The 23,287-nt window shown below is 45.1% G+C and overlaps 1 protein-coding gene across 1 annotated transcript in view; it reads left to right on the forward strand.

Moving 5' to 3' along the window:
- T265_04885 (hypothetical protein) overlaps positions 1-23,287 on the forward strand; it is a gene marked incomplete at both ends in the record, with an annotated part of 72,360 nt that overhangs the window by 882 nt on the left and 48,191 nt on the right. Inside the window, 7 exons of the mRNA XM_009169745.1 lie at positions 57-366; positions 1,660-1,730; positions 9,158-9,349; positions 10,314-10,480; positions 10,816-11,219; positions 14,012-14,201; positions 20,860-21,411. Coding sequence (XP_009168009.1) covers positions 57-366; positions 1,660-1,730; positions 9,158-9,349; positions 10,314-10,480; positions 10,816-11,219; positions 14,012-14,201; positions 20,860-21,411 — 1,886 coding nt within the window. The remainder of the gene's footprint in view (positions 1-56; positions 367-1,659; positions 1,731-9,157; positions 9,350-10,313; positions 10,481-10,815; positions 11,220-14,011; positions 14,202-20,859; positions 21,412-23,287) is intronic.

The following is a 23,287-nucleotide window of genomic DNA, read 5'->3' on the forward strand; positions in this document are numbered from 1 at the left end:
ACCTTCTCCCGTATTACTCGCATGGACTTCCAAATACTCTATGGGGCCTACGTCAGACCGCTCCTGGAGTACGCCAACCAAGTTGTCTACTCAGGACGCACGAAAGACGTCGCCCTCATTGAGCGTGTCCAGCGAGCCGCTACGAGAATGGTTGCCGGCCTCAAATCCGTGAACTACGAAACGCGTCTTGCGATGCTTGATCTCTTTCTTCTGGAGTACCGTCGCCTCCGAGGGGACGTAATTCTTACTCATGCCCTGTTTGAACAAAGGTTGGCAGACGGGTTTTTCACCGCTGACCTAGCAAACACCCGGCGGGGACATAGTAAAAAGATTTTCAAGCTCAGAGCACCACATTCGGGTAGATCCGTGAATCCGTGAAAAATTTCTTGTTAATTCTGTCTGAGTGGAGCTTCTTAAGTACACTACCCGTGCCTGACTCACATTCCAAAAAGCATTCTATTGCTTATCCCAGTTGAAACCCAGCTAATATGTTCTGCCAGTAGAGCTCTTATTCTTGTAGATTTAGTTATGTCTATGAGAACTCCCGCTAATTTGTGGAGGTAACACGAGGAAGGAGTTGCAACAAGGTCCTCCACTGGGACTGATTTAATATGTGGCTTGCGCAGTTGGTTTGCGCACATCGCTTGAGAGCCTCATTCGACATTGGGGACTGGCCAATGGTGATAGGACGTGGATTAAAAGCGGATGGTAAGGTTCAATTTACATATACAAGGAGGATTAATGTTGGAAACTTTGTAATCCTGGGTAGAGAAAATGGTAACTGTCAAGTTGGTGGAAATATTACGATTTTCGAAAGAATGGCAACAAAGAAGCTTATTATGACCATAGTAACTCAGCTTAGGGATTTGCGGCGCTTTGAGAGGGCCAAAAACCCTTGTGCTTTACGCTGTGTGAGATGAGCCGAGTCGTAAACACTTAATTGGGTTGAACTGACCTACTCCTATCACACTTTATGCTAATGCACTAGAGGCGCGTGATAATTGGCGTGGGACCTTGAAGGCGTATTTGAATGTGAGAAATTTCGCCGATGACCGCTAACTCGGTTTCCTGAAATGCTCCAACCCTATCTGGTTGCAAGATACCTGTTTTTTGTTCTTGCAATCGACGGAGCACATGTTCTTAAGACCATACCGCAGTCAATGTATTCTCCGCTTTCTCTACAGTGCGCGTGCAATCCAAGTATGAATGCTGTACCCACGTGGTGGCACAACGACATGCTGATCAAACAAAGGTATCCGCATTAAATATGTTGAAAATTATGGGGCAGAAAGGGTAAACATATACTGAAGAGTGCCACTCTCCATATCTTGGATCTGCGAATGAACGACGCTGGAATATACAGGTGCATTTTTACGGGTCCTGCCAACGAGCTCCACAAATGTGCCGGGTACAATATATCCGTTGTGGGTAAATTACCTAATTCTTGAGTGATCTCCTAGAGCCTACTCCGCGATCGTTAGCGTTGCATGAGAGAACAGCTCCTGCCGACGCAGCGACTGAGCGAAGCGGTAACTAACATATTACCAAGTAATTCCCATACAGGGGAGGTTTATTGGCACCCAAAAATGAAACGAGAAGACGGCCAGCATGTTTTCAAAGGCCAACCAGTCACATTGGAAGTTTTCATTTATTCTTCAGGCTCAACCAAACCCATCGTACGGTGGTTTGGACCCACCGATCATTTTGATACAGCGCCAACTATATCTGAGGTAGGTACATGAACTCGGAATAGAGATATTTTGATGCAGATAATTCGCAATCTATCTTGTAATTGAGTTTAAAGCCGTCGCCATCATGAGTCACCGGAGACATAGTTCAAACAACTCATACGTTAAGGCGGGATCTACCTATCTTGCTCCCCCTGGTTAGAACCCACTCCTGGTTTATCGCATGCTTCCCTTGAATTTGAGGCACCTGCCTTTGTGGTTAGTTCACACTGCGCGACAACTACTCGTGGGGAGATTTCCAATAGTCACTTTCTGCACTATTTGGTTACCAACCATTTAGACTGTCGGCTGCCTAACTAGTGGCCTCGCAAGTTTCGTGAAGCCAGATGCTTCCCTATGGTCATTTGATCCCATGAATGGCACTGAAATGACGAATTCTGAGAACGAGAAATTAGCTTTTCGGTCATGATACTTGGTCTTAACACCAAGCTTAGGTTTTATGGATGAAGGTGACCACAATCAACTGAGCTGACGGTAGAGGCAATCCAGTCGAAATTTCGGCTGGGACATTCGTCGAATCACTCCGAAGACCTACATGTAGAGCTTCGTGCTCCACTTACTAAGTAATGGCTTGTCTTGTCCACTGACAGTGGTTTATTGTGAGAAACGCCTTGTCCTAAAGTTGCTTGCAGGTAGCATCTTTCTCTGGGAGACATAATTGGGTTGGATGGTTGACCCAAGTGACCGTGTAAATGTGTTTCCAAATCCACAGTGTTTATTCATCGTGATAACTGAGTTTAGAAGCTCAAACAATTTACAGGATACGTTTTTCATTCTTTACGGAACAGTGAATACGTATTGCCGGTTATTCGGCTGTGTTGCGACACATCCTCACTTTCGTCGTCATACGAAGAAGATAGGAATGTTTTCAGCCCAGCTGAAACTCTTTCGGTCCATAGCTAGTGCTCAAGGCCTATACAGCAGCCATTGAAAAGACAAATGGCTACTCAACTCGCGAACGTTACGGTTTGTGGCTCATGCAGCACTAAACCTTTGGATAATCCTGTCGTTAGTGTTCCTTGATTGGTCGCCTCATAATTTTCGATTCAGACACCCCCATGGCTAATGTTGCGTATTTTATGGCGTTAATTAAAGGTTGTAGTACTAGATCTTTTCATTCCGAAATCAAAGATCTACACAAATCGACTAGGGTCTGGTACGTGATGCTCATCGGTTGAGGCAACCTTATTCATCTTTCAAGCGTTTTATTCTTATATCATCTTACCGTCCAGCTATAGCACCCTTTTGGTGCCTAGCTGCCATGCCAGCATTCAGGGTAGATGTCAGTACTCAGTTATCTTGGTTCCACATGCGCGAATAACAGAATAAGAAATTTTAAAAAAAATTGTTCGTTTCCTGGATGGGGTTACTAACGGAGGTCTTGCCAAAAGGCCCTGTAAGCCTTCTAATCGCTGTCTAAAATTTCATATGGTGTGGGTGGGTTATTTAAAACAGCGTAGGATATGAAGTGTTCTGGATACATATCTTGTACGAAAGAGTTAACTGCTTTGTCTGGTCCATACCGATGTCCTGGTTTTTCATTCTCCGATAATTTAATAATAGAAAGCGAGAGGGTTTTTTAGAATCCGCTTGCACATCTAGATACAGATGTCTTTAAAAGGAACCATGAGCCCAACAAGAAAATGCCCAATATTTTTGTTACGAATGGATACATCGACCACACAACGCACCCAAATTTTCTAGCCTTTGAAGTCACTTATTCAGTGTCCTGGTGCTCCTCCCGGCGGGGAGATAAGTGCTGTAACGCCACAGTCTTCCGGGTGGGTCATCGTTGGATCTCATTTGAGGCGCTTTAAGCCAACAAATGGAAGGACAGACAACGGCATTTCGGGTTGCAAAGAGCTGGTAAACGGATGCGGCTCAGGGCGTGCCCGGGAGATCCGACAGGTTTCCGTTTGGATGTCCGCATGCACCAAGTCAATTATATCGCGTGCACAATGGCCCATAATACATTCACCAGGCCAAGCTAGAAAGATAGCTGGCGATCACCGTATTTTATCACATCATACCAAACCTTGACCAACGGTATTTTATGGTCACACATTGGGCTTGTGGTGTACATCACTGCCGATGCTACGGCAGTGAGGCATCGGTGTTGAACACTGATGTCATGCTGTCGATGGTGATGATGATGTACATCACTGTAAGGGTCTGTCACGTCGTATTCCGCCACTGTTAATTGCTCATCACCTGGCAATTAGGACAGAATATGGATATTTCTGCCAATGCTCTGCACATTTCGCCAAAGATACCACGAACTGGAACATCATATACACAGGAAGATGACCTCAGCGGAACAAATGATTGTTAGGATTTTATGGTACCATTGAAATGGACCCTTTCTCCCTTCGATTCAACCAGTGAGCTTCGAAAAACTTATGGGAAGTGTCGTCTCCCTGTCTACGCTTTCACGTTTTCCCTTTTGCACACTACCCATCCTAACTGGAATACCCTCTCAAAGGGTCTCAGCACTCGGACTGACCGTTTTGCTCGCTGTCCATCACACTCAGCTGCATCTTCTATAGTCCGACTTCAGCAAAAACCATAAACAGTTCGAAGTCTTTTCTCAAAGCCAGGAAGCCGGTCAACTTAGCCGCCTTCGATATTCTTAGGCTACAGCAAGCGAAACAACAGATGGCTCTTGTTCGTTCCCTGGATTCTCTCTACATTGATGTATAGTGTCTATCAGAAACATCGATAGAGGACGACAGTATTGTGATTGAACTGATAACCCCCTAGCTTTCCTCCTGGTTCAGGCTCCGCATCTCTGATTAGGCATTGGCCGGTGCATCTGAATATATTGTGGATCATACTATATTGAGCGACGAGGCGGAAACGTCTCTCTTACTGGATACTCGTACACATTTCGTTTCACAACGTCTGCGGGAGAATCTCGAGAAAGCGAGTTTGATCGCTTGTGTCCGCTTACGACCCAACGGACTGTAGCTCTGAATCTGCCGAAGATAGTTTCTCTGACGTTCTAGGTGCTCTTTTCCACAGGCTAAAAGCTCAGAAATAGTTGTGGTTGCTGCTAACGTTAGACGCCAATGTACGTAGACCAAGTACTGCTGAGGCCTAACTAGGTCGTCATCTTGGATTGGACAATAGACGCAAGGACAACGGAGATCACCTGTTTCGGATGTGTGTGTATCATAGACTGTTCCCTTGCAGTACCAATTTTCAGAATAGCGGAAACGTGGTGCACTGTGGGACCCACCAACGAACCAGCTCAGAATCCAAATCGGTCACATCGCCACCAGTGGCGAGGATCAACCAGCGAAGCAGAGCGTTTGGACCGCCAGGTACAGTACTTCGCATAGCAATTTAGGTAGCCACTTGCTACCAACAGAAAGGCAGACTGAATATAAAGCCGCCTTTTGTCTCTGAAGTGTCCGCGTCTATACTTAAGCGTCATTGTGCTACTGATTCTGATGACCCTGCACATGCTTTGTTCAAGGATGGCTGTGTTTTCTCAGCCAGTGCTTGTCTATCCTATGTGGGTCCATCTGAGAGAAAGGGACCATCCCAGACAACTGGGGTGAATCGATAATAGTGCCCATTTTCAAAATGGATAGTCGCAGTGAATGCAGCAACCACAGAGGTGTTAGTTTGACTCCAGTTGTGACAAGACTTCTGGTGTCACTGATTCTTCGTCGTCTTACGGTGGCACGCGAAACCTTTGTGCGTGAGAACCAGGCAAGATTTCGACGGCGTAGAAGCTGAGATGATCAAATCTTTACACTCTATCAAGTGTTAGAGCATGTACAGAGCCACATGTAGAGATGATTCACAACCTTGGTGTTCCTTGATCTCAATGGTGGGTTCGATTCTGACGATCGGTGGGTATTGTTAAATGCATTTGCTCAACAGGGTGTGTTTCAGAAGTTTGTGAACATAAGCCGATCCTACATTCACATACTTTTGGGTGTTTGATACTCTATGGCGAGCTATTCAAAAGCTTCCCCACAAAATAGTGGTGTCCAACAAGGATTTCCACTCTCAGCTACTGTTCAGTTTCATGATTGATGAACTAATGAGGCAAATACCGGGAAGTCTTTAAATCCCGGTTTTCAAATTGTTGTTGGTGAGAACCTTGTTGATCTGGAGTACGCACATGACATCACCCTCATGTTTGAAGATGAAGATGAAGCACAAGCCTTGCTGAATAGACTGACCACTGCCATACTTTCTTTCGGCATGCGCCTAGCACCTTCAAAGTGTAAAGCCATGCTTTAAAACGCGCGGTCTCCGAGGAGAACCACAGGATGTCGTGGAGAATTTTACCTATCTTGATAGTTGTGTTAGCTCTGAGGCAAGTGTATCTGGTGAAGTCTGTACAAGAATCGCTAAGAATGGAATCACGTTTGTGTCACTTGCGGCGTGAAAAAGGTAAACCATTGGGTCTTAGGGGTCGCGTATGCCAGGCTACATTAAGGGCTGTGTTGTTGTATGACTGTGGCCTCTTCAAACAGATTATGTGAAGATAGAATATTTTGGCTACCGATGCCTCAGAAGCGTTGCTCGTTTTGGATCGCAGAATGGTGTGACTGCAGAATAGTGTGAAAGAGATTACGAAGAGTTTGGGTTTTGTTGGCATTGTACGCCTTCCCGTGACTGGAAACTGCAGGAAATGGCGGCTGATCGATGTCAGCGGCGTTCGTGCTGTCATTTTCTCTCCAGAGTGTCCGATTGAACACTCGGAGGTGAAGGCACCTCACAATATTTGACGTAGGCCAGCACTAGGTGTGTTCCATCACTTACTCTTTCTCTCTTCTTTTTTACCCTAAGGCTTTATGGTTACACGGCAGTGTAGTATTAGTGATGCCTGTGTCTCTGATGATGCATAGGACAGTTAGCTACCAAAAAGACAACGGAAGCTCATCCAGTCTTGTGATTGACTTTGAAGGTTGTTTGGAAATACGTGCTTCTGTATTGTATGTGAGCCAAAGTCAGATTCAGAGTGATTACCTCTCACCTCGGTGCAAAGCAAAATTCTACCTTGAGTACCCAACGATCATTCGTGGTCTTGCAACAGCCCTAAGTTATGTTGACTCCAAACTCTGCCAAACCAAGACTCCTCCCACCGTAAACGGACTTGACCGAAAGTCACAAGTATCCTTAATACAGATGTCCTCAACCGCACGTTATCTAAGCTCATGTCAAACGCTCGTTTCTCGATTTGGCGCTTTATTTCTAGATAAAAAAGGTAGAGTATTCATGAAACCGAGCTGTTTGAATGGTGGCCAAAATAGGTAGTGCAGCGACTTGAGTTACGGTTGTTATTGTGTACTCCTTGATCGAAACTGTTAGCTGGATAAGTTGGGCGGGCGGAGTAAGCAGTCTGTGATGCCTGACCTGCTAACTCAAGCATGGTTGTTGTCTATGCCGTAGATGGTCTTAATCCTGCGGTTTCTCTTTACCGTTTGAAATTTTTTTTTGGATTCAAAATGAGTTGATGGCCAAACGCAAGTGGCCAATCAACTGCCTTGTTACTGGTCGCACTCACACATGAATGTGAGCAGCAAACCATCCTTATCTCATGGATAATGATGAATATCATCAAAGTCCCAAGTGTTCTGACCGTTTGTCCAGGAAAATAAACTAATATCCACGCAACTCCCATATTCTTCAGTGATGGACACAAATCTCATCTAGGATAAGTGAAAGACCGTGTTGACTTGGACACTAAAGCGACTGTAACTTCATCTCAGTACTGTTACTGTGTATTTACAAATCTGTCACCCGCGGGATGTCTATTGGTCGATCGGTAGTGGTTGAACAACTGGTGCCTGCAGACAGTTGCTGGTTTGACCGTAGCCATATGGGGGTACTAAACGCAAGCTGTTGATGCCAGTGTGTGATGCCAGTGCCAGGTCGGCGGACCCTAGCTCAGCCTACACTTAATCACGGCAATGACCACTAGCATCAATTGTTTTGTTGTTATTAGATTACTGGTGTTATTAGTCAGTCCAATTAGTGTTCTGTGTAATTTCGTATTTCTAAGCACAATGTGCTGTCAATCCTCTTCGGAAGCCGACCATTAGTTGACGATTGATGGCTCACAGGCATTTCAGTAAGTGTACGCTCATTAACCTCGTGATTCCTTAAGGAGGCAGTGGTGTTGCATAGGTGCAGACAGTTGGCTATAATGAAGTATTTATGTCTCTGACTGCTTACCCCACACGGTTGACTCAGTCCGGCAGCTCCGTTATCACAAGTGCTCTTGATCAATGGCTGACCCCCGTTTTGGTGGCTAGTATGCATGCTACTAAGACCGACGACTGATCCAAACGCGACTTTTGTCGTGCGTTTCGCTACCTCGCAAAACTAATAACTGCTTATTGACGTCAGCGAACGAGATGCACTCGGGGATCACTTGGGGGCGCTCCACTGGCATTTCGCTCCATGTTCCCGTGGGTCGGCAAGCCCTTAGGTACCAGTCCGTTGTACACAGGTCTCAGACGGCTTATGGCGATTCAGACGCTCAGGCAGTCTGAATTTATTTCGACTCCAGTGTCTGAGACGGTTTGATTAACAACTGTACACTGAAAAGACACTGAAAACGGATTACTATTCATGCATTGCCTGCGCATGATTGAAGACAGCCCAATAAGATTCTGGGTCACACTTTCCCTTCCGTTACCTCTTATGTGATTCAAATTAGTCGCTTCCTTGATTACGGCATATGATCAGGCTTGTGAATGGCAATCAAGAACCTTTTATGCCTAATTGCTTTCAAAAGACGTTCTATCGTAAAGACACACCTAAGGAGAACATAACTTTACCTCACATTACTGTTCCTCATCCAGATGCGAAAGCTCAAAAAGACAATCAAATACGGTCCTACCACAATTCCGTGTAACGGGCAGCATGTACTCATTGATGGAGTATGGAATTAGCGTCTTCTAGACCACTTGCCATCAGTTTGTAATCCTCCAGAATTACGTTTTGTGCAAATCAATGGCCAAAACTACGATAGCCTCTTTAATATCACAGAAGAAGTCTGTCTAGATGTGCGCTGGTGGCTACATTCATGTACTGCTATCTAATTTTTAGCTTACGTTTTTCGAAACAAACCGAACGAAATCTCGCGTAATCTGACGAGGCGCCTCAAGTTTAATTTCCGCCTCTCATAGGACGAAGTAGCATCCTGAGGGAAAACTGGGCTGTCAGTGTACTTCTCTTTTCATCGCCGCGAAGCTCAATATGAAATTTTTCATGCTTAAATTGTCAGATCGGTTCAGTTTGGGCAGTTCTTTTGATTGAACATACAGCATAACTTAGATTACGCTGTTTGCAACTGCTCCGTGCGATGCTTTGCAATAATTTTATTACTGATGTGGTAATTATAATCGCAATCTTCACTCTTTTCGTTCCCGTCTCGTCAGCCACAAAGATTTAATTGCAATTCTCCCGAGGAAACTCAGCGTGTTTTTGAACGGAACTTGTTACCGGGCCTCCTACACCATCCACAGACTTCCAGCAGGTGCCGAATTCATGTGTGAAGTCAAAAGTGGCGCTTTGACGAACGCATCAGTACTCCAGACCAATTTTATCGTATTCGAAAGTTTTAAGGTTAGGTAAGCCCAACTTTGTCGCATGATTAGCGCTAATTTTCTACGTTTCATCTGAAGTAATTGTGACCTATCATGGCCTTAATTATTCTCAAGAGGGTAGCTACATTGTGGTGGCTGAATTTGTCCTATATTCGCATGAGTAAATTTTTGAAGAGAGTGCTCTTCCCTAGAACCTGTCAACACGGGTTACATCATAGGGGCTGGTGTTTTGAGGACAAACTGATTGACTGAACCACACTGAATTTAGTCCTAAGGCATATTTTAGGTTAATGGTGAACGTGAAATTCACTCGATTGGTCTATTTTGGGTTCTGTTTTCTGACCTTAGGGTTGTTTGATAATAACTGTCTCCCACTTTCAAGTTCATATTTAGAATGTCCTTTCCTGCATCTGGAGTTATTCCGTTAGGGTGCTGACGATGTTTAAACATAGAGCCTATCTCTCTTCGAGTAAAGTCAGTTTGTCCCTTGGGATGGACAGAATAATATCCATCAGTTCAAGCTTTTGACCACCGGAGAGTACGGTGTACCTCCGTTAACAGAACAATAGACAACTCACCAAAACCACGCCGAATGCTTTCGTTCATTTGGTGACTAGCGTATTTGTGCAAACTGGAATTTTTGTAAGATCATACGTTACCAGCTGTCCTAACTTTGCGCCTAGTGGTGTTTGGGTTGTCCCAGACTCAAGTAGCCTTCGCGTATGGGATCATGAATAGGCAGGTCCATGCAAAATTGATCGATATCGATACTTCATCTAATGGGTGCGCATTTTGATATGGGTCACTTTCCAACAAGTTCAGATTGGAAAGTTCCCAGTGATTCTCCTCTAGTCACGTCTGAGTCGACGTTCGTTAAAACAACCTGAAGTCTTTTTTTCCGACGTGGAACTCAATACTTCACTTGTTCTTCATTTTTTTACAATCCTAGATTAGGCTTATTGACGGTTTTTTATTGTTTCCCTTCCAGTGAAGATCCACACCCGATTTCCGAACGTCGCCGGCCTAGGTTTGAAGCCTTAGCCATGGACGACATTGCAGATCTAATCCTCCAGATGCTGGATCACAATGTCACCGAACCCACTGAACCCACGAAGCCCACTTTCACTTCGACCGAATCTCCGAGCATTTCTTCCAGTTCCCACCCTCCTGTCCTGAATTTTGCTTCCCTCCGACCAACTGAGATCCCAGATCTAGCGTATTGGATCATGAATAGGCAGTTCTATGCAAGATTGGTCGATATCGATATTTCATCTAATGGGTGCGCATTTTGATATGGGTCACTTTCCAACAAGTCCAGATGGGAAAGTTCCCAGTGATTATCCTCTAGTCACGTCTGAGTCAACGTTCTTTAAAACAACCTGAAGCCTTTTTTTCCGATGTGGAACTCAATACTTCACTTGTTCCTCGTTTTTTTACAATCCTAGATTAGACTTGTTGACGGTTTTTTTATTGTTTTCCTTCCAGTGAAGATCCACACCCGATTTCCGAATGTCGCCGGCCTAGGTTTGAAGCCTTAGCCGTGTACGACATTGCAGATCTAATCCTCCAGGTACTGGATCACAATGCCACCGAACCCACTGAACCCACCAAGCCTACTTTCACTTCGACCGAATCTCCGAACATTTCTTCCAGTCTCCACCCTCCTGTCCTGAACTTTGCTTCCCTCCGACCAGCTGAGATCCCAGATCTCCATTTTTTTCTACTGAGCCCTACTGCCTGTTTGCGCGGGAATCTAACACTTCACTGTCAGCTACCGGGCTTGGCTTCAGAGCTTGAAGTCTGGTATTTAGGTCCAAAATTAGAAGATCATTCCAATCGATCATCGTACTGCCTGCTCGATGGATGCTTTGATGTGGATCCAGTGTTCATTCGAGTGAGCCATGTTGTGAGAGTGTTTTCTCGAATCTGTCATTTTTCGGGGATCAACATTATCCGGTCAAACAAACTGAGGCCGTAGCGAATATTCATCTAAAACAAGAGATCTTTGACCGAAGGTTTTGTGGTTGTCCTGGTGGCTCAAGGCTGTCGTCCAGTTTGTGGCTAAGCACTAGTAATTCAGTTTTTTATGTGCTAGTTGACATTTGATATTACGAGTTCTGTATTGCTGACTTCACTGATGTGTATTTACAGTGTCAGTCAACCAACTGTGCGCGAGGAGAGTCACAGAGAACCCAATTCGTAATATCTTTCACATCCTTCTGACAAGTCACAAGTTGCATCATTCTGAAGAGGGCACGCAGAACAAGTCGTCTCGGAAGACCATGAATAGGTATACACAGTGTGTGACTGATCCACCGCAGTCGACGGTGTTGGAAGTTTTCTGACGCATGACTTTGCAGTTTGAATGTGCGAGGCAAATTCCGAAGTATGACCAGATTATTCAACAGTGCTTGTGCTTTCTGTTCGTCTTCAAAAGTTAGGACGATGTTGTCTATTTACTCCAGCTCAGCAAGATTTTCACTAGCAACGGTTTAAAGACCCCAGCATTCACCTTGTTACATTGACGGGGAAGTCGGGCACTACTTTTAGTGAAGCTTTTGGAGAGCTCTTTGTACACTCACATGCCCGGGCACATGTGAATGTACGGACCGGATTATGTTCACTAATTCTGGGGCATCTTCTGTTAAGCAAGCGTGGTTGGAAACACTGACCAGTCAACAGAACGAAATGCGCTGTCGAAGCCAGGGTGCATCAAAATGGTGGATGGTCTGTACATGTAGCACTATCCTAACACCTGACGGAGTGTGATGATGTGGTCGATGCAACCTCTACCTGGTCGAGATCCCGCTTGATGCATCCCGATCAATATTTCCCTTCCCGTGCCCCCGTAAGTAAATGGACTATCACTGACGCTGAATGCCTTGTTAAGACGGGCGTCAAACTGATCATCACATCCGCTATGAGTATATTTTTTAAAGGTGGGCACAGCTATCGATTCACTCCAACTACCTGGAACAGCACGTTTCTCCCAGGTAGACGCTGGCTGAGGAGGCCATCACTATCCTTAGACAGAGTGGGTGAAAGATTATTGAGATCAGGAGTTTGATACTGCTTGACCAAGGAGATGTCATAGAAAATACGAACGGTTTGATTGTGCTCCTTTCCTACAAACAAATCGTGCTCAAATCTGAGCAGCTTTTTCCATTGTTTTAGTTTTGCTTCAGTTCCTACTCCAAAGGTATTTAATTCATCCTAATATTGGTGGACGTAGTGAGGCACGACTAACGGGACCTTTATCGCAAAATAATACATATTTGACGATGCGATCTCCCCCGTCTTATCCCAGTTTTGGAGTCAGTCGACATGGACTGGTAGAGTAACTTGATAACACTACTATTCATGACATCATTGTCTGCATGCGTCAGCTGCTATACTGCTCAAATTTTTGCACCCAGTGATGCTTTCTGTATGCATATTTATGGTCGACACCAAGAAAAAATGAACCGTGGACAGGCTGATGATATTCGGATTTTACTCACCAGGTCCACATGAAATGTGCCACGACAGCCGTATTTTTAGGACATATTTTTTTATTCAACTCTGTAATGCAAGTGTAGGGCTTACTGAACAGTGTTTTCTGTTGGTTCCGGAACGATCGGTTGCTAGAAATATCGCAGAAATCTCTCGTGTCCACACTACTGGCGGACACATCCTAGGTGTAGGACAACTCGAATCGCTATCTTGGACGTGGAAAACCCAGCATTGCTGCCCATAAATAGAGTTTAGTTAGCGTCATTGACTAGGGTCAACTTACCAAGCGGCTCTTCGTAGATAGGCGCTTCGGAAAAAGACGTCAGTGGTCAGCTAGACCGATGCTGTCCGAATGGACAGGGGCCTGCCGTGTTTTGTTCACTTTGCTGCGGTCTTTCGTCTATCCGGCTTTGTTTCCAACTCGACCAACAATCGTGACAGGCCTGTCTGCACTAAGAGAGCTTTGTTTCTGCAATCGATTACGTTATTGTTCAAACTTTTTAACTTTTTAACTTTAGCTTTTTAACTTTCCCGGACTCGAGATGGCGTACCACCCGAGATGACCGGATTTCTTTTGTATCTGCCGTATTTTAGAGGAGCATTCTTGATGAACACTGACCGAACTTTGAAGCAGCTACTCACCACTAAAGCAAAGTCACCACAAAGTAGCGAAGTGTTGTAAATCCGTTCCGTTTTTTACCGGGAATCGTCCTTGCATTATTTCCGAAAGTTTCTCTCTGGATAGTGGTTGACCACTGTACCATTCGGGTATAGAAAGCCGGTCAATTGACTTGCAGTTGATAGCGTGTGATGTCTCTTATCATGGTATTAACCGGCCCCCCGATTGAGGTTCCATTTCTGGGTACATTATTCATTTCTCGTAATCAATAAGATTTTTTGGTTTCACTCGTGATTTCGCTCCGCTATTGTCAACCTGTGTTGAGAAAAAGAAAACTACGGCCAATTCATCACTACAGATAATAGACACTGCGAATCTCGAGGTGGATTTGATCTAACAACCCTACGAATGGTAACTGATCGCTAATGTTCAACCACACGCACTACAGATCAGCCACTCGATAGTCGGTAGGGTTTCTTTATTCTCAATGTCCAGGCAGCTGCACATAGTTTGCCATTTTCCTGGTGCAATACAATGCGAACAATGTCTTTCTCGTCTTTTCTTTCTCCAATTAGAGGTCTGGTTCAACACTGTTCAAACTGCGAAGCGATTCCGGCAGAATACGGGAAATGGTCCACTTTGATGAGACTCCTGTGTCGATCACCCTTGCTGATCTGGGCACACAACATTCCGGCACTTATCTTTGTAAATACATTAATCACTACAAACTTGTGCATGTGGAAGTGAAGGAATGTGACGACCAGGGTAAGTTCATGATTCGAAAGCCTGAAATCCGTGCATGAGTGTGTGTGAGTTCGGTCTAACTCGTTCCGACCCAGCACTGGCTTTCACAAACAATCCATTTGGATACATCCAGGGTGTTGTGTGTTTTTCGGTATGCCATTGCCTACAATTCTTGTCCCCATTACTGCTCCTCATCTAGCGTCTTCCACCACACTTATTCTCTTTCAGTACTGCTGTGGATAATCCAACTAGTAAGGCCACCACCTTAAAGGTCCACCTCCATGATCATTGGGACAGTTCCGCACAGGAAAGAAACCGATTATCGGGCTTTCGTGCTGACTTCGTGGGACTTTGGATAAAGAGTAACCCATGCGCTTCGTGTGGCTGGGACAGATGCGCATTCTAGCACGTATTCGACTTATCCTTTTGGTACAATATCGATGACATTGGTATCTCTATTCGGTATCCTAGGTGACAGCCTGACTTACTCAGCAATAAGCAGTCGACCCAGCTAGTGGTTGTCAGTGAATCATACTGTAATCACATTTCATGCCTTTTGCATCGTACTCATCCCTGGTCGGAGTTTTCGACAGGGATGATTCGAATGATGATTTCGTATTCCGAAAAATCCCGAAATCAATCAAATTGTTGCAAGAAAATGAACGGACACATTGGGAAAGGCTAATTGTCGGAAAAAATGAAGATCGATGGAGAAAGACGTTTGGTCGTCTGGGGATACCCCATTTTCAGTCTGCTAATCCACTTGTCTGGTCTGACGTTGTCCCTAGTATTCCTCGAACGGCCCAAATGTTTGATTCGTCTGCGGAGATGACCTTCAAATAAGTTGTTTTACTTCCTCACTTTGCTCACACACATACCCATGGCTTTGGGAACGCACGTTTCTCAGTACACTTCCAATGTGGACCGTCATTGACCTGTTAGGATGACATTGTCAAAGTTAGCAGTAAAGTCGATCCCATGATTGATATGTGGCCGCTCTGTGACTCGCTCTGGCCATTAGCTGGGACGGTTTCGCGTCGCTTCCGCGTAGTCCTTAGTGTAGAGTCATGTATGTTGACGGTACAATGTCTAGGGAGAGGATATCAAGGCTCAATATTTTTGTACGAAGAGTTGAACGTAACCTGAGCAACACAACACAGTTGGGGAATTAGTTTCGCTTCAGGTTTACTACTATCTCTGCGCAGCCACTGACTAGTAAGGCACAGAGTGAACCAAAACAGGCAGATTCTTTGGGGTGCTTCAGAACTTCCATTCCCACTTTCATGTGTAAGCCGACTTGTGAAATCACGATACAGAGAGAAGTTTTATCCTTCGTATCACAGTAATTTGATGCTAATTGTTGTAGATCAGCCTGTGTTGTCTTCCTATCCCTTGCCCCCTAATGTTATCCAGACTTGTGACTTTGGCCCTCTTAGGTCATGTGCTTGTCACGCGATCTCGGGCAACTCATGCTTGACTCAGTAGATGAGGGCGATTTATTCTTTCTATTTCACTTTGCGTCTTCAAAATGGGACAGTTTTCCTGTGGTCTGATCGTGCCAGTTAGTGTGCCGATATTCTCCAGTCATGCGGGCTGGTAGTTCGCTGCAAACCACATCTATCGCCTCGACGAAAGAGATGGAGACCGGGACTCAGCAACTTCAGCAATTTCAACAAATTACCAACTCAGCTGAGTCTCACGTCAAAACCAATTAGCATGCAACTCCACTTACGTATAGTTCAGCGTATAAGTGGGAAATATGATTGCTAAGAGTTCAGGGACTATGCCTACCTCTGGTGCCCCCAGAAGAATGGAGCTGTTAGTGGGCTGTCGAAGAGTTTTGATCATCCTTATAAGTATTGTCATATCGAGGAAAGCACGTTTCCAACTCTTAACGGTTCCTCGTACGCACAGATTGGTTTTGGGAAACTCTTCGAAGAGTTTTCAGCAACCTTGTGAGTAGTTCCCTTCATAGAAGAGGGACACTTTCTGAATAGCAGTTCATTTACTTCCCAACAAAAGACCACGTAGTAAAGTCGCCCTGTTGTCTTTAGCTGGCAGGCACCTAAAGAAGTTAATATCATGAACATAGCCGATGCACTCCCCGCCACACTAAGGAGCCCTTCCTGGTCGCTTGACTAAGTGGATAATGTGTTCCTGATAATAAGAACGTACGAACACACGTTCGTTGGAATATTCCTTGACTGGAATACCGACTGAAGGCAGCACACGATAACTCAGCATTTTCGTGTCCCCCGCAATCATCGTTGTGATACGAAAATACGTCTTTGTTATACCTTATTGGGTGTATACTCTTTGTTGTCCAGTTTTGCTAGCTGAAAAATCACTTCCTAGTAATCTAAATGACGGCCACTGAACCTGCCATTACGCAGGTTCACCATGTCGGGTGTGTGGACTGTACATATCCCAGATTATGTCTACTTACTGCAAACGAATTACTACATTTCGTCTCATTCTCACGAATCACATTTCATGCCTTTTGCATCGTACTCATCCCTGGTCGGAGTTTTCGACAGGGATGATTCGAATGATGATTTCGTATTCCGAAAAATCCCGAAATCAATCAAATTGTTGCAAGAAAATGAACGGACACATTGGGAAAGGCTAATTGTCGGAAAAAATGAAGATCGATGGAGAAAGACGTTTGGTCGTCTGGGGATACCCCATTTTCAGTCTGCTAATCCACTTGTCTGGTCTGACGTTGTCCCTAGTATTCCTCGAACGGCCCAAATGTTTGATTCGTCTGCGGAGATGACCTTCAAATAAGTTGTTTTACTTCCTCACTTTGCTCACACACATACCCATGGCTTTGGGAACGCACGTTTCTCAGTACACTTCCAATGTGGACCGTCATTGACCTGTTAGGATGACATTGTCAAAGTTAGCAGTAAAGTCGATCCCATGATTGATATGTGGCCGCTCTGTGACTCGCTCTGGCCATTAGCTGGGACGGTTTCGCGTCGCTTCCGCGTAGTCCTTAGTGTAGAGTCATGTATGTTGACGGTACAATGTCTAGGGAGAGGATATCAAGGCTCAATATTTTTGTACGAAGAGTTGAACGTAACCTGAGCAACACAACACAGTTGGGGAATTAGTTTCGCTTCAGGTTTACTACTATCTCTGCGCAGCCACTGACTAGTAAGGCACAGAGTGAACCAAAACAGGCAGATTCTTTGGGGTGCTTCAGAACTTCCATTCCCACTTTCATGTGTAAGCCGACTTGTGAAATCACGATACAGAGAGAAGTTTTATCCTTCGTATCACAGTAATTTGATGCTAATTGTTGTAGATCAGCCTGTGTTGTCTTCCTATCCCTTGCCCCCTAATGTTATCCAGACTTGTGACTTTGGCCCTCTTAGGTCATGTGCTTGTCACGCGATCTCGGGCAACTCATGCTTGACTCAGTAGATGAGGGCGATTTATTCTTTCTATTTCACTTTGCGTCTTCAAAATGGGACAGTTTTCCTGTGGTCTGATCGTGCCAGTTAGTGTGCCGATATTCTCCAGTCATGCGGGCTGGTAGTTCGCTGCAAACCACATCTATCGCCTCGACGAAAGAGATGGAGACCGGGACTCAGCAACTTCAGCAATTTCAACAAATTACCAACTCAGCTGAGTCTCACGTCAAAACCAATTAGCATGCAACTCCACTTACGTATAGTTCAGCGTATAAGTGGGAAATATGATTGCTAAGAGTTCAGGGACTATGCCTACCTCTGGTGCCCCCAGAAGAATGGAGCTGTTAGTGGGCTGTCGAAGAGTTTTGATCATCCTTATAAGTATTGTCATATCGAGGAAAGCACGTTTCCAACTCTTAACGGTTCCTCGTACGCACAGATTGGTTTTGGGAAACTCTTCGAAGAGTTTTCAGCAACCTTGTGAGTAGTTCCCTTCATAGAAGAGGGACACTTTCTGAATAGCAGTTCATTTACTTCCCAACAAAAGACCACGTAGTAAAGTCGCCCTGTTGTCTTTAGCTGGCAGGCACCTAAAGAAGTTAATATCATGAACATAGCCGATGCACTACCCGCCACACTAAGGAGCCCTTCCTGGTCGCTTGACTAAGTGGATAATGTGTTCCTGATAATAAGAACGTACGAACACACGTTCGTTGGAATATTCCTTGACTGGAATACCGACTGAAGGCAGCACACGATAACTCAGCATTTTCGTGTCCCCCGCAATCATCGTTGTGATACGAAAATACGTCTTTGTTATACCTTATTGGGTGTATACTCTTTGTTGTCCAGTTTTGCTAGCTGAAAAATCACTTCCTAGTAATCTAAATGACGGCCACTGAACCTGCCATTACGCAGGTTCACCATGTCGGGTGTGTGGACTGTACATATCCCAGATTATGTCTACTTACTGCAAACGAATTACTACATTTCGTCTCATTCTCACGAAAGCTGTTGAAATGAAATGCAAATGAAATTTCAGTAATTCAGTATGAAGAGTGTATGGCACCTTTTTTATTGATCGTCCTCTATGGACAAATACCCCTGAACATTTCCAATTCAGTCTGGGTAGCATCCTCGTTTACGGTTAAATTTGTTTTTTTAGGGCTCCATAAGTAGATAGCAGATTAAGGAACGCCGTTCCGGGAGAACCTGGACGATATCGGAATAACCGGTAGTAATTTTGAAACAATCTGCCTAGACAAGGGCCCGTTATCAACAGCTACCGACACCACTGAGGATAGTTTCTGTCCTGGTCTACTGACAGCAACATGGTTCTCGGTCTGCACCCCCTGTCTGCTTGTTTGTCTTTCCGTATGAAGTCATCTATCTGGTTCGAGATACTGTTTCACGTACAATTATAATTGAGCCATTGGGCCGACAAATGTGACAGCTCGCAGGTGTTGCTATAGCCTACAAGGATTTGTCCTGTTGGCGGGACCGCTGGCTGCATTAATTCAGTTCAGTTTATCAGCTATACACCACGTAACATGGGTACATTGATTCTAGCTGCTGCAGTCGCGATCACCAGAACGTGAAAGAGTATGGGACATACAGCCAAGCCTCGGAGGCAATGGCATGTTTGGCCAATTTTGGAATTGGATGGCTACGCGTTGAAGATGATAGCTTTGACGTACGAGCGTCACCAACTGCGCAGTTCTGCCAGTGTCACTAATCATTGGTGAGTTGAGTCCCGGGGTCCCCATCTAGGGAGGCGGCAGTTATCGATCCAACTCAATTTACTGATTAGTGTTTTCATACTAATAAATTAGTGGTAGCTGAGGTTGTCAAGGTATACAGTTGCACAGATTACGATGAGATAAAACGAAATGAGAAAACTTAGCTACACTCGATTGAGGTGTTGTTGCTCCTCCCAAGGACGCGAGCACCATTGCCTTTTAGAGGTTTTCTTCGTTGGTGCGCTTTTGATACGGGCTACTTTGCTCTTTTTCAGTGGCCTTCTGACACTCACTCTGTGTTATCGATACCTGGACATTTATAGGAGTAGTCAGTTGAATGATGCAGGTAGCACAGCACATGCGTTGAGTTTCCTGTGCAGACTGCGTCACGTGTAGTTGAGTTTAATCTACCCCAGGGGTTCTTTTGTTTACGCTTTCACACGAGGAGACAAAATTCGTAGAACACTTCTTAGCCGCTCAGTTTGGGTTAATTCGGGCTGGCGTAACAAAGCAGCCGGTGCTCTGAATCCACGGAGCGCTATGCAGCCGTTTCATTCTGATTGAACACCATCGACACTGTCTTCCTGGGCTTAAGTGATATGCCAATTTCAACGTTCATTTAGAAGGTAGACCATTGGTTCTAGCTATTCTCCTATATCCTTTGGGATCTGTTACAGATTGATGAGTTGGCTCACGATTCACCTAAAGCAGTGACCGACTTCTGTCTGCTTGGGCGTTTTCGTAGTCTACACTGTGGCGTCTGATTAACGGAAGAGGATAACAGGGCACCAAAGTCTCAAAACTCAACCCAACTCGAGTTGTCTCGTATGTCCTAGAAGATTGATGCTATGAGAATTCGTCACTCGGGGAGCTGGTCAACACGTGAACATGTGATGTGAATCACCTGATTGAAGGATAAGGCACTATATCCCGTCTAGGTTCAGGCTGATCACACGGGATCGAGGCTCTCTTGGGTTTCATGACGTGCACGCTGCTGCCAATTCTCGTTAAGGGTGAAACAATGCTTGCCGACTTTTCGCAGCGCAATAACGCACTGTTGAATGATACCTCTATTAAGACTAGTCTTCTGTTTGATATAACTTATGCCATCGATGAGTGCGTTTGTCCGTGGTTTCCATACGACACGCGGTACTCAAGAAAGGTGATTGAGAAGCAAGAGTCGTGGTTCCTAACGGCTGGCTCCAACACCTGAGTCCAGTAGTCCTCCAACAGAGTCCGTTTGGCCATTGCCCGGCTTTTTTCTATGCCTAAAAGTCACAGAAGACCTTACGAAAGGCCGAAAATGGACCGCGGAGAGAAAATTTCTAGAGATGTGACACACAACAAGAGGTGTTGATACTTTGCTCTCCCGTCGCAGGAGTCAGTCCAAGTAAAACTAATTGTCAAGGCATCCATGTTTCTCAACAATGTAAATAGACTCATTCCACCAGGTTCTACACTGTTCTATCTATTCGATCCAGTTTAAATTCACCGTATTCCACTTTTTTCCTTTGCCCTCAGCCATCAAATTCAACTTCCGACAATTGGTCGTACTGCTCATTTGCTTCGCAGCCTTCTTTATCCTTCTTATCGTCTTTGCCGTTTGGATTCGTTCTCGCCGAAAGCCTGTAGTTGTGGAGCTGATATCCAGGACATATCGGGCCAAAGGTTTCACAAACAAACCCACTCGGAAGCTCAACCTCATGTGCCATTTCCATGACCTCTATCCACCGGATACAGCACTGCAGACGGCTCTTGGTAATATCGATGCATACAATAAACGATGCGACTCTGTCCACACCGCCGCTTCTTCTGCAGTGTCAAACGAACGGTACAGACATCGAAAGCGGATTTTTAAGAAACCGACAGTATCCGCAATGTATCGCCTATCAGCATCATTCTCTCATTGTGCTGCGTGGGAGGTTGATGCTTCTTGTGTCTTGATTGAACACCTAATAGCGCAGGGTAACTTCAGCTCAGTTTATCATGCAACCGTCCACGGTCCGTTACCGTCGCATGTCGGACAGAATATTTCGGACGCTTCAACACATGTTGCAGTCAAGACAGTCCGTGGTAAGTTTGTGTGCAACCTCAGTTCCTACATAAACGTAGAGCCTGTGTACAAAACTCAGGGAGTGATGAAACTCCTGGATGTCTTGTGTAACCTTTCACAGATTCACTTTTTTTGCAGAAACCATCTGTACCAATGCCCATCCTCGGTAGGGACTTGTTTGAATGAACGGCCTCTTAATAAAACACCCAATAAGAAACACCATCCTGGCGTACCCAAACTTTTTCTTCCTTCGAGGTACTACTTAAATGGACGTGGGGACGACGACAGAACCAAACAAGGTTAGGAAAACTTTGTATTCTAGTCTCCACAAACTTATGTACAAATTTAGGAGACTGAAACGGAGATTAACTGAATAGAGTACCAGTATTCCGAGAAAAAATATTTTATCCTTCATGATTTTTCCAAATGCATCTACAAATTAGACGAACTGCTGGCTTGTCTGCTCGTTTGGTTCCGGAGAAGCCCCTTTTTTCCAGTTTTTTTTCATTCTTTTGGCATTTGATTCTCCATTTAATGTCCCTTAACTTTACACCACACTTCACACTACCCAGAATCCGAAATCTTCCAACTACTGTATCCAGCTGAGTCTCATAATATTTTGTATCAGGTGCTCTCAACCACAAGCTGCAAATCACTTGTCAGTTACCGACTTGTTCTGGTTAATTACCGGACGAAACAAGACCGACTTCACAGAGTGGATTTAAATTGTTCATACTCACCAACCAGGGAACCATATTACAACAGCGAATTTTCATTGAGAATAAAATTAGATTGCAAATTTTCCACTTGGATGCGTTTCTTAGGAGAAGAGGGTGGTTACCGTACGGAAGGACTGCCGCAGTTCTAATGCGCAGAACTTGGAAGTGGTCAAGATGTTTTATTCCTTTGTGCCTTTTAGATGGGTGTTTCCCATTCGTCACCATGGAAATCGCATTCACACTTGCATTCACAATTGCATTCGCAGCTATTCGAGTTAGTTAGCATCAGAAGAATCACAACTGACTCGAATTTAGTTTTTTCTTCATAATTCCGCTTGGCATAACGGTGGCCGTTCGAACTCCATTCGAATGAAATATGTGAATTACATAGGCATTTTTCGAACGCGAGTGCGACAGATACCAATTCAACGCACGGTCTTTTTACTCGTGTAGTTATGAAATCTAGTTTCTCCTATTTTACTGATCACTCGGGTCTCTGGTCTTTGCAGTGTGCAACGCCAGCAAGTTTATTTTCGAAATCCAGAAGGCTAAAATAGGAGCATCTGTACGAAAGGGACCTAGTCATCATCATCACTGTCAGCTGTAAGAACCGCGTACTCGTCGTACAGTGGTTGCAGCTGCCACAGTTTCGTTCACCGATGATTGGGGGGGGGGTAGGTAGCTGCGCATTGCAGGCGGGAGATGATAAATTGGTGCATAAATCCAGCAGTCAGTGGGCTGTCAAGTGGGGGTGGGGGTGGAAAAGGAGCTATGCATTGAAGGCAATAGCTTGGATGCATGAGCACCATTGAGGGCGCGACTGGGCCATGTCTGATAATGTCTCTAGCCATTGATGTGGCCCGTCTCGGGGTCCCCATCCAGGAAGACGGCAGTGACCAGCGCAGCTGAGTTTGCTGGTAATGGCCTTCATACTTCGCTGCCAAGTCATTGTTTGACCGCCTCTGGCTCTCTTCCACCCTTCACATGGTTCGGCGAAAAGAGCCCTTCGTGGGAGCCGGTCGACTGGCATACGCAGCACGTAGCTAAGCCAGCGCAACCTGTGCAGTGTGATCAGGTCATCTATCGAGGATGAGTTATTTCTCCCGAATACCATTCGACGTACTTCAGAATTGCTGATCCGGTGTTCCCACCAGATTCGGGCAATGCTCCGAAGACA

This window comes from Opisthorchis viverrini, assembly GCF_000715545.1.
Source record: "Opisthorchis viverrini unplaced genomic scaffold opera_v5_86, whole genome shotgun sequence".
NCBI classification, from domain to species: domain Eukaryota; kingdom Metazoa; phylum Platyhelminthes; class Trematoda; order Opisthorchiida; family Opisthorchiidae; genus Opisthorchis; species Opisthorchis viverrini.